At 50.0% G+C, this 11,375-nt stretch overlaps 1 protein-coding gene across 1 annotated transcript; it reads left to right on the top strand.

Moving 5' to 3' along the window:
- The first annotated feature begins 1,142 nt into the window (after nucleotides 1–1,142).
- On the top strand, nucleotides 1,143–8,187 carry LOC102028836 (indolethylamine N-methyltransferase-like). The gene is given in 5 exon segments (XM_013510498.1): nucleotides 1,143–1,275; nucleotides 2,503–2,748; nucleotides 4,239–4,446; nucleotides 7,543–7,900; nucleotides 7,903–8,187. Coding segments are annotated over 5 exon segments (1,026 nt in total). The 3' UTR covers nucleotides 7,984–8,187.
- The last annotated feature ends 3,188 nt before the right edge of the window (nucleotides 8,188–11,375 follow it).

Below are 11,375 nucleotides of genomic sequence, written 5' to 3'. Positions count from 1 at the left end.
CACCTGGTTCAAGTTGGATGAGTTTCAGAAATAGGGAAAATAGATATGTAACACAACAAAAGTAAGAGACATATGATCAAAGGTGAATTAAAGTGCGTATTCTGCCGCAATGTTTTCCCATAGACTCGAAATCCTGAGCCTAAATGCTGAGTGTCTTTGGTTCTGGGTATTGGGAGCCAGGGGTCCTCCTGGTTGAAGTGGCCTCTTAGTGTCCTGGAAGGTAGAACCTCAGGAGGCCACCTGTGCTATCAGCAGGTCCTTGGGGATCCCTGGATCCACAGACATTTGAGCAGCACCACTTGGGACACAAAGAGAGCCTGGTGGGAGGTCAGTGGGCTTAGGTGGGCAGAGAACACGGCTTGGGCCATCTTCATTCCAGCTTTGCACATGGGTTTTGTTTGAATCTGGTCCCCATTGTTGCTACCAGGGCCACCTGAGCAAGGCACAGCCCTTCCTCATTGCTAGGGGGTCTCATCAATATCTACTATGCAAATTGTCGTGAAGACGCAGGAAGGCCCTGGTGCACAGAGGTCCCCAGTAAACATTAGGGATTCCTATCCATGGTGTCCTCCTTGGCACTACTCTCTATGTGAGGGGAGCTTTGCACCATCTCAGGCCCAGATCTGCCCTTGCAAAACACACTAGTTTGCTGCCTGAAATCTCTTTACTCTAAGCTGAACTTTGGAAGGAAAATTTGGCAGCACAATTTGGGGAGAAATTTCATTTGGAGACTATTATAGATTCCCATGCAGTTGTAAGAGGTGTAATCAAAATGCATGGTGAATGTTTAAATTTTTAAAATGTGTTACAGTACAAGACACATTGCCATTGATCCTCCTCAAAGTGTTTCCCCCTCACTCTGAATGCAGTTATTCCATTGTTCTTGACATTTACCTTCTAAAGCGGTGCTGGAAATCTTTCCTGGGTACTTTTACGAGATATGACCAAAAAAAAAAAAAAAATACAGGGTGAATGATGATGACAAGTGCCATCCAAGAGAAAGCAGGCTTGCAAAAACATCACGGTGTTTCCTCATCCACTTTATTTACTGATCTAACATCACACAACTTCTGGCTCTTCCCCAAAGTCAAAATGATCACGAAAAGTAAACATTTTAAATTAATTCAGAACATCAAAGCACCATGACAGAGCAACTGAAAGCAGGAAAAAAGGAGTTCCTGCGCTTCTCCAGAAAGCGGCAAAAACTAGGGGATCAGGGTGTTCAAAATACAGGGGAGTATTTTGAGGAGGATCAATGGCGGTGTGTCTTTTATTGTAATACATTTTTAAAACTTAAACATTCTCTATATTTTTCAATCATCCACATACTCTGTTAGGAAATTCAAAGGTGCCCTGTAAGTTGTGAGAAAGATTACCCAGCCTCCCTCAATGGAGACACCTTCTAAAGCAACAGTGTGAGATCAAACCAGACATTAGTGTTGATACCAGCTACCGATCATACTTGTTTTCCCCAGTTGTACGTGTATGTGTGTGTGCTAACTTCAGTGCAGTGTCCTGACATGTCCATGTCATGTACATGTACAGCCACACTTTTTACATAGTTTGTCCAAACACGAGGCTTCCCATGATTCTCAGGGGCCTTGCCTCCATTTACTTCTGCACTAATCAAAAAGAAAAGATTGATAAATACACAAGCTTAAATATCGCATTGTTTCTCTTGTATGACAAACTCAAACAGTACATACGGAGCATAATGCGGGGTAGATATTAGGAAGTAGGAAGAACCTGTTCAAATGGGAAGGGGAACAAGGGAGAGGGGAGGGGAATGGAAGGAAAAGAAAAGGAAAAAAAGAGGAAATATAAGGAAAGAATGGAAACAAAGCTTTTATAAGTGGGGAGGGGAAGAAGGGTTGAAGGGTGGGGAGGGAAATGGGGCAAAAAAGAAGAATCAAGGTATAGTATGTACAGGTCCAAAATCCCTATGATGCATCTGATCAATGTATGACAAATATATCCAAATAAAAACATAAAGTTAAAAGTAAATTATCTACAAAAAAATTTTTTTACAAAAAAAAAACAAATCACAAAAAAAGATTGATTAAGCAAGTGGATAAAGTGAACAAGATTAACTTCAGCAATGGATGGTGTGTTTTTAAGGACAAGCTCACTGACCCTGTTGGTAAAATCTCAGTCATCTCTGGATCTTGTTTCCCCACCCCAAGGGGGCTTTCTGCTCTGATTCTTGTTTTCCTGACCAAACTCCAAGAGGGCAGCAAAGCATCTTTGAACTACTGCAGGTCTCTCCTTGTCTCTGTCTCTACCACTTTGCTCCTCTGGCTCCCTGTGTGTCTGTCTCTCTAATTCTCTCCCCTCTCTACCCCGAGCAGTACTCAAAATTCCACCTCCCAGGAACCAAGGACACCAAAAAGCAGGCACTGGTGACCCTGCTGCATTCCCATGTTCTTGACAATTTATCAAGTAGATAAGCTCCAGCCAGAAAACTCAGCCCCGCAGCGCTGGCTTCCTGTGTTTGGATCTGAGGCCATCTGGAAGACGGAGGCCAGCCAAGAAAGTTACAAAACTCCCATTGGGAAGAGGCTGGGAGGAAGGCGCAGGCACACCTGGGCAGGGGAGCAGGCAGACACGCCAGGAGAGGAGAGGACTATGAGAAAGAGTTCGACCCCAAAAACTACCTGGCCACCTACTATGCCTTCAACTCGGGCACCATGGCAGAAAACGCAATCCTAAAATTTAACCGGGAAAACCTCTTCCAGACCTTCACCACAGGTGAGTGACTGGGGTCCTGTAGGGTTCATGGTGAGGGCAGCAGGGTTCCAATGGGCAGGAAGAGCTGTGGGTCTGTGCACCAAGGATGCTGTGGAGGCAGCCCAGTCCATCCTGGCCACCAGCCTGCCAACCTTAGGGCCTTTGCCGGGTGGCAGCAGATGAGTCCAGAGCCCTGGCTTTGGAGACCAAAGAGCTGGGCTTGGGTCTGTGCCCATCAGCCTCAGTTTCTTCACCTGTGAAATGCAGAGGCTGACCCTAGAACTGTTCCGTGCTGGGAGAAGATGAAAGAGCAGGCCTGAGAGCGCTACATACTGTTTGACTGCTCTGCTCGCCTCTTCTGCTAAGAGGCATGAGAGTAGGGCTTCCCAGCATTCCTGGGCTTATGAATCCCGCTGGAAATCTGATGAAATTCTTATGCACACAGTCACACACACATACACACACACACACACACACACACACACTTTTTTAAGCAGAAAACAGAGAGACTCACCCAAGCATGTATGAGGCCCTGGGTTCGAGTCTTAGCATTACCCACAAAGGGGACCAGGGGGAGAAAGTTCATGAATACCCAAAGCCAAACCACAGAGTTCAGTTTACAACTCCTTCTTCTGGGGCATTAGAACTGGGTGAACCAGTAGAGATTAATTCTCAAATTCTTCAGCACACCCCAGGGGAGACTGAGACCCAGCATGGGAGGGAGGGAGGGAGGGAGGGAGGGATGGTCAGCCCAGACAAGATCGCAGAAGCAACAGCAAGACTAAAGCTTGCATGAGGAGGCTGTGGTGTGCAGTTCAGAAGGGTGTGCACTGCACAGCCCCTAAGGGTGGCTCAGGCACTCATGCAACCAGTGCAAGAAAGGTACATCCAGGAACGCTCACAGGAACACCGAGGAGAGGAAGCTTAGTGCTCCCAGAGAAATCGGAGACTCGCTGCAGTGGGGAGGTTGGCACGGAGCTTTGGCAGATGGACAGGTGGGTGTTAAGGGAGAAAGCAGGAGGGAGGACACAGGAATTAGAGAGCACTAGCTTAGGGTTGCCTTTTTCTCTAACTCAGGGCTTCATCCTTTACCTTCTGGATTGGCTGAGCTGGGCATGAGCCCCCTGGCCCAGCTCTCAGCTTTCATCCAACTCCATCCCGAGGTTGCTTCCCGACCATGCTGGTCCAGAGTCAAAACCTTACCGGAAATAAACCAACTTCACCCAGAAAGTCAGTCCTAACCTGCCCAGAAGGCCGGGACTTACACTACCAGAGCCCCACTAGTACTCTGGGGGTTCAGAGGGGATCGGGTATGTGTGCGAGGCTACACCCACCCCCAGCCTCACTGTCCCAGCCCCAGGTGTGAACCTGCCCTCCCTGCACCAAGAGGTGAGGCAAAGGCGGGCACAGGCCTCCTCCGCACACCCTCCTAAGCCTGTGAGTCCTGGGGCAGGCAGGGTTGCGGTCTCCTCCACCCACCTCCTCAGGCCTCCCAGTGCTGTCCCCCACAGGAGGAGTGGGCGGCTACGTGCTGATCGACATAGGCACTGGCCCCACCATCTACCAGCTGCTATCAGCCTGCGAGGTCTTTGGCAAGATCATCACCTCGGATTACAGTGAGCAGAACCTGCGGGAGCTGGAGAAGCGGCTGAGGAAGGAGTCCGGTGCCTATGACTGGTCCCCCGCGGTGCAATATGTGTGTGAGCTGGAGGGACACAGGTACCACAGGTCCCACCCCCGCCACCATGGCGGGCCACCGTCCTTCTCTGCCTCCCCAAACCACCGCCTGCCTCACTGAACGTCTCTCTCCACCATCCTCCTCGTTCTCCCCACTCGGTCTCACCTCTGGCTCACAACTGACGTGGCTGCCCTGTCCCACCCCTGTCCCACCAGCTCCCTTCCTCCTGGGAGCCTCCCAGCTTGCTCCAGCCCACATTCACCTCACTTTCCTTTGAAAACTCATAGCACAACTTCTTTAATCTAATGTCGGGGTGGGGAACACACTTGTCACAGAAAGACACAGCCTGCTGGGAATCCCCTACTCCCTACCAAGTCCCACAGACCAACAGCATTGGCTGCCTGCAGCACTGTCCCCATTCCAGCTCACACAGAGCAAATGCAGAGGATGGGGCTGCAATGATTCTGCCCCTTTCTACAGCAGAAGCAATTGAGGCTCAGGCGTGGAGAGTGGCCTCTGGTCTACTCAGAGCAGGAGCAAGATGGAAATTGAAGATTGTCCTGACCTTGGGCAGCAGGGCCTGACACCTTCACAGGCAGGGCAGCCTGCAACAGGTCAGGTCAGAGCATTGCTCAGCACCCTTGCTGCATTCACTCCTGCTGTCACTCAGTGAGCACGTGCTGAGCGTCAGCCCCTCCTCTGGGCTCTGGAGGGCTCACAGTGCAGGAGTCTTGTCCCCTGGAGCCCACACTTTGGTGGAGAAGGCAACCACACCCAACTAGATAGAAGATTCAGATAAACATGAGGCGGCAGGGAAGACCTCAGCTGGATGGGGACCTGAGACACAGTGAGTCCTGGGCTGGGTAGGGCAATATGCTTAGTCTCCTTTCCTTGCTGGGACAGAATACTTGATGTGCACAATTGAAAGAAAGCGAGGTTTGATTTGGTTTATGGTTTCAGAAGCTTCAGTCCGTGGTTAGCTGGCTCTCAGGGAGAAGCAGCATGGGAGAAGGGTGTGGTGGCGGAGGATAGTTGCTCACCTCATGGTGACCAGGAAGCAAAGAGCAGGTGAAGAGTTTGAGAAGAAGAGGTCAGGGACCAGACATATCTGGTGTAGTAAAAAATATATATATGGTGAATGTTTAAATTTTTAAAATTACTATAGCAAAAACACATTGTCATTAACCCCCCCTCAGACTACTTCCCTTACCATTGAACACATTTATCCCATCATTCTTGCCACTTTCTGAAGCAATTCTGAAGCTCCTCTTTTTTGTCTTTAGTTGGACAGTCGTAGCTGCCTCAGTATCCTGAACTGATTCAAAACATTTACCTTTTATAGTCATTTTGACTTTGAGGAAGAGCCAGAAGTTGCATAGTGCCAGATCTGGTGAATTAGGCTGTGTGGGGACACACGGTAATGTTTTTACAAGTCTGATTTTCTATTGGATGGCATTAGGAAGCACCGTTCACTGAATTTATTACCATACCTTGTAAAGGCACCCAGAAAAGATTCCCAGAACTCCTTTAGGAAACGGTAAGAACCATGAGATAAGTGTGTTTGAAGTGGGAAGCTGGGTCTTTGAGGGGGGGTAATGGCAATGTGTCTTTTACTGTAATACATTTTTGAAGTTACTCACTATATACTTTGATCACACCTGGTAGTCCCCAAAGTCATAATCCTTAACCTTCCCACACACCCAGAAGTATGCTTTACTAACACAGGCATCTCGCCTGCCAACCAAGTTGATGCTCCAGATTGACTTGCACGTTCTCGGAGCAGCCTGGGTGAGCAACTTCCTGGGTACTAAAAGATCTGCAGGAGGAGGTTCAGGCAGTAGGAGCAGCAAGGGCAAGGGCTGGGGTGAGAATGAGCTGTTTAGGGAGCAGTAACAAAGTGCTTATCAAGTGAAGAGAACACAGCCAGGTGTCAAGGAAGACAGCTGAGGCCAAGCCCTGTGGAGGGTGAGAGCTTTGACCTCAAGTGCACTAAAGAGGGGCATTAAGTGGTGGGGTCTACGTGTTTTAGGAAACTACTCATCACACTGCCAGCCTAGCATGACTTAGGAGACAGGGCAAGTAAACTAGCAGAGCGGGCTTGGCAGGGGTGTCCTGGCACGGTGCTCACCAGGTGGAAGCCAGGAAGGCCTCGGAGGTGGCTGTGTCTGGATCACCTGTGGGTGGAGCCAACTGCCTGCTAGGTGTGGATATGCGGGAAGTGAGGAGTCAGGGGAAACCCCCAGGCTGGGTGTGCATGTTGGGACTCAGTGGAGACTTCGGGTTGGAGATGAACTCTAGGAGCTGTCAACAGACGGCTGAGAACACCACAGGGCCAGGTATAGACGATGCCCCATGCTGAGGTCAGACCAGGAAGCGACTGCTGTTGGAAACTGGGAGAAAGTAACCATGAGCGTGCAGACCCCAGGAAGCAGAAGAAAGGGTGGATATAAGAACGTGGAGAACATTATGATACAAATAAGCTCCACCCAGAAGAAACGCACCCCATCCCAGTTCCACAGATGTGAGATCTCCCCAGTAGGCAAATTCACAGAGACAGAAAGCAGATGAGTGGCTCCCAGGGGCTGCAGGGAAGGGACCTGGGGACAGGGGAGTCATTGCTTAATGAGTACCTTGTTTCCATAGACAGCAGTGAAAAAGTATTGGGAAAAAATACTGATCGTAGTTGCGTAACATTGCAAGCACAATTAATGCCACTAAATAGTACAATTAAGACTTCTCAAAATAGCAAATGTTATTATATACACTTTACAACTTAAAAATCAATAATGAAATATTCCAAAAGAATTATTGGTTAAGAAGGAGGTAGAGGAAGTGAAGGAGACAGTAATAAGATATACAATCCACCATCATGAGAGCTGGTCAGCTTGAGCAGATCCGTGCCTGCATTCCCTCGCCTTTATAATGAAAGGTACAATACCCGCCTCAGACATTTATTTGCTGAACAGGTTAAATTATGGGCTTTTCCCAAAGATGATGGCTGGGGTGAGGGATGATCATGATGATGATACTTATTATAATTATCATTTTCATTACTTGCTATATCAGTTACATATCAGAATCATATTGTCAGTTGGGCGTTGTATGTATCACCTCACCTCTGTGACTGTCCCCTACAGGCACAGGTGGCAGGAGAAGGAGACCCGGCTCTGAAACACAGTCACGAGTTTGCTAAAATGCAATGTGACCCAGCCGCACCCACTGGGGTCGGCCCAGGTGCCACTGGCTGACTGCGTGCTGATGCTGCTGACCCTGGAGAGCGCCTGTCCCACTGTAGATGCATACTAGGCGGCCGGGCCGAGCCTGGTAGGCCTGCTGAAGCCAGGTGGACACCTGGTCACCATGGTCTCCCTGCATTCACAGCACTACATGGTGGGCCCAAAGAAGTTCTTCGAGCTCCTCCTGGGGAAGGAGATGGTAGAGTCGGCCTTGCAGGAGGCGGGCTGCCGGGTGCTGAGGTGTAACCACATCAGCTACTCTGCCCCATCAGCTACTCTGAAGCCTGCTCCAACAATGAGGGCATCTGCTTTGTAGCTGCCTGCAAGGGCTCCAGTGTCTAAGGTCAGCCCGGCTGGGAGGGCCTGCCTGGCAGGGAAGTCCTGGCCACTGGGTCTATAATTTCATTCACTGACTCTCTGAAGCAAGTACGGCCTGCTCCCAATGCCCGGTCCAGAGGTCGCAGGAGACAAGCTGGGCATCTGTCCTCTGTAGTCCTTTCTCGTTACCCTGCACCAAAGACCATGAAAATAAATAATTTAGCTGGATACTCTTTTCATTTGGCTTCTCCCAGAAGCAGACCTTGAGACAAAGATTTGAGTCCACATCACTGACTTGAGAGCAAATTGTGTATTTGAGAAAGGACCCCAGGAAACATTAATAAGGCTGTGGACAGGAAAAAGCAGAGAAGCAAGGAGCCCTCCCTAAAGTGTGTGTCACTGCACCTCTCCAAGCTCTCACTACTGCGGGCAACTGGCAGTGCTGGGGCCTCGGGGACTGTTGTGTTCTACACACTGTGGAGTCACACCCTGCCTGGCGGAGCCGGGTCAAGTGTCACCAGCTTCTGGTGTTTGACTGAGGGCTGCTCTGGAGGACTTTAATTCCGCAGCACGTTCGGTCTCCTGCGCTGGGCCACACAGCCCCAGAGGGCACTCAAAGGTAAAGATTCATAGACGCTGGCTGGTGGGGCCTTAGGCCAGCGAGCTGAGGGACAAGAAGAGGCCACACTGGTGTCCGCACGGTCAGGACGAGCGCCATCGGCTGGGGTGCAGGGCTGGCCCTCCATGGGAGAAAGAGGAAGAGGACCTCCGGTTCTCAAAGGCCGAAACCATTCCCCACAGCGGGTGACGTCTAGGCCCAGCTCCTGTCACTCTGGCCCAGAGACCCTGAGCTTGGGAGGGGAGGAGACGGGCCTGAGGGAGGCTTCAGTGAGTCACAGGAGAGTTGCCCAGGTCCATACGGTGAGGAAGGTGATGGTAGCGGGGCCTCAGGGAGCGGCCAACTGAGGCTGAGCAGCAGGGAGTCAGGCTGCCGTGGCCTGGTGGACCAGACCCTGGGCTCGGACCTATGAGCGCATCTGCTGGGGTCATGTGTCTAGAGGGAACCTTCCAGCGTCTTAAGTTTCCTTACTCACACACTCCAGGCCAGTGACGCCAAGCCTGCTAGAGAGGAGTGCCCCAACTTTAACCCCAAACTCACTCATTTACAGCAGAGCGCCAGCACTGCAACTAAACCTGAGTACCCAGGCTTTAGTCTGGAAAAAACAACTCACACATTAACATCTTTTGTCTTAAAAGAAAAACAAATAACACAAGTGCAACTAAACTGCAACTAAACCTGAGTACCCAGGGTTTAGTTTAGAAAAAACAACTCACACATTAACATCTTTTGTCTTAAAAGAAAAACAAGTAACACAAATGCCATTGGTTCACCACCACACATGCAGACGCTAAAGGAGCCAGTTCCCAACCCTGGGCTCACCATCCTCTCTGGGATATAGTTGGGCTTCTGCGTCTCTCCACCCACACCCAGCTGCTGTTAAGCCCCCATGCTGTCTGGCCTGCAGCGTGGACCTTTAGTGGTCTGTTGGCTTCCAGCACACCAATTCAAGTCCATCTTCCATGGAGCAACTTCCCATTGCAGATGCAATCACATTTCTATCTGCTTAAAACCTGGGCCCGAGGGAGAAGTAATCCCCTGGCAGGTGTGTCCCACAGCCCTAACCTCCTCTGCATGTCATTGCTGCACAAGGTTCCTCTTCCTCCTCCCTAGCCCCTGCCCCACCTCTGAGCACTCTCTCCAAGCGATGGGGGAGAGGGTGTGGGGAGGGTTGAGGCTGAGCCAGTGCTCCATCCCCAGGCGAAGGACAGCCTCAATTTGCTATCCTGCCACCAAAAACCCACTGTTTTCCAAAATGCTTCCATCATGCTCTTTGATGACCTTGAACCTCACATCATAGGGCAGTAACGAGCCAGTCCTCCCCTCACCATTAGCAAAAAATTGGGTTTGGTCCCTGCATCCTGCTGCAGAGATGTGCAATGCAAGGCCGCAGTGGCTCTTCATGGCCACCAGAGGGCAGTGCAGGGCAGGCAAAACAGGTGAGAACGCATCTCAGGATAGAGGATGGCTCCAGCACCTTTTGACCTCCTGCAGTTCTTTCAGTCCCTACCAGATGAAAAATCATAAACTGGAACACCCAACAGAGCTGGAAACTCTTGGACAGGCAGGGCCTCTCTGTGGCCCCAGCCAAGGAGATCAGGGCTTTCCAGACCAATGTGCCCTTGGATCATCCAGGGATCTTGTTAAACTCAGGACCTTGAGCCTGTGGGTCTGATCCAGCAAGGCTGAGATTCTGCATTCCCAACCAGTTCCTAAGGATGCTGGTGCCGCTGACCAAGGACCACATGTCCAACGGCCAGGCAGTAAGGAGTGCATCTTGAATTCGACTTTGTGTCTGGCCCTAACTCCTCACTGGGACAGACACTGCGCTGAACCATCTCTCTGAGTCACAGCTGCAACCATAGTGCCTAGTACATATGGCACTCAATAAGTGTGGGATAAATAGAATCCTTGAAACTGACTGTGACAGGCTTCCTGCAGCTTAGCCCTTTGGCTAAGAAGCTTCTGAAGCCACCCAACCCAGTGGCCTTTTTCATTCTTTACAATCAAGCAACTTAATATTTTCTGCAAAAACATCAAGAATTCATAAAGCATGCACCAAAGTGAAGCCCACTGCAAAAATGATCATAAATTCTTCCCTCCCCAGTGGGCCTTTGCAGTGTGACCTTGCTACGCCTCCCACCCAGAGGTGAGACTTCTCTCCACCTCATCTGCTCTCTCAGTCTGGGTTTGCCCTCAGGACTTGTTTTAGCCACAGTAATATTAGCAAAAGTGATGCCTGCAGAAGTGCAAAAAGAGCTTGGATACTGGGCTCTCCTGTCTTGGTGTTTAGCCAAAGGAGCTGAAAATTAATGCTACACAAAAACCTACACATGTATGTCTATGGCAGCTTTATTTTCAGATTTCCAAAATCCAGAAGTAACACAGATATCTTTCAACGACCGTATGGATAACTTTCTGCTCAGTGTCATGTGAATTTAAAAATGATCTAAGAAACAAAATCTATTATTTAAAAAAAAAAAAAAGTGCTGCTGAACTGGGGTTTACTCATTTTCTTGCTGCTCAGGCCCCTGAGACCCCAGCATGTGAAAATCCCAGGCTGTCCTGCTGGGCCCTGATGCCCATCACATCCAGTCACTTTCCAGACCTCACATGAGGGCTTCTCAGCCCTCAGCTCCAGCCAAGACACTCTGGGTGCAGAGAGGAGCCAGCCCAAGGGTGCCGAGGAAAGAAATGAGGAATGTGCTCCACCTCAGATTTGAGGGCGAATCGTTACCACCTCAGAATTACCTGAAATATATCTTCCCTTAAAGATGACACCCCACATAAAAGACAA

This window comes from Chinchilla lanigera, unplaced genomic scaffold, assembly GCF_000276665.1.
Source record: "Chinchilla lanigera isolate Chin_1 unplaced genomic scaffold, ChiLan1.0 scaffold00009, whole genome shotgun sequence".
In the NCBI taxonomy this organism is placed as follows: domain Eukaryota; kingdom Metazoa; phylum Chordata; class Mammalia; order Rodentia; family Chinchillidae; genus Chinchilla; species Chinchilla lanigera.
Note: the sequence above shows the minus strand (reverse complement) of the source record. Positions and strands in the feature narration are given on the sequence as shown.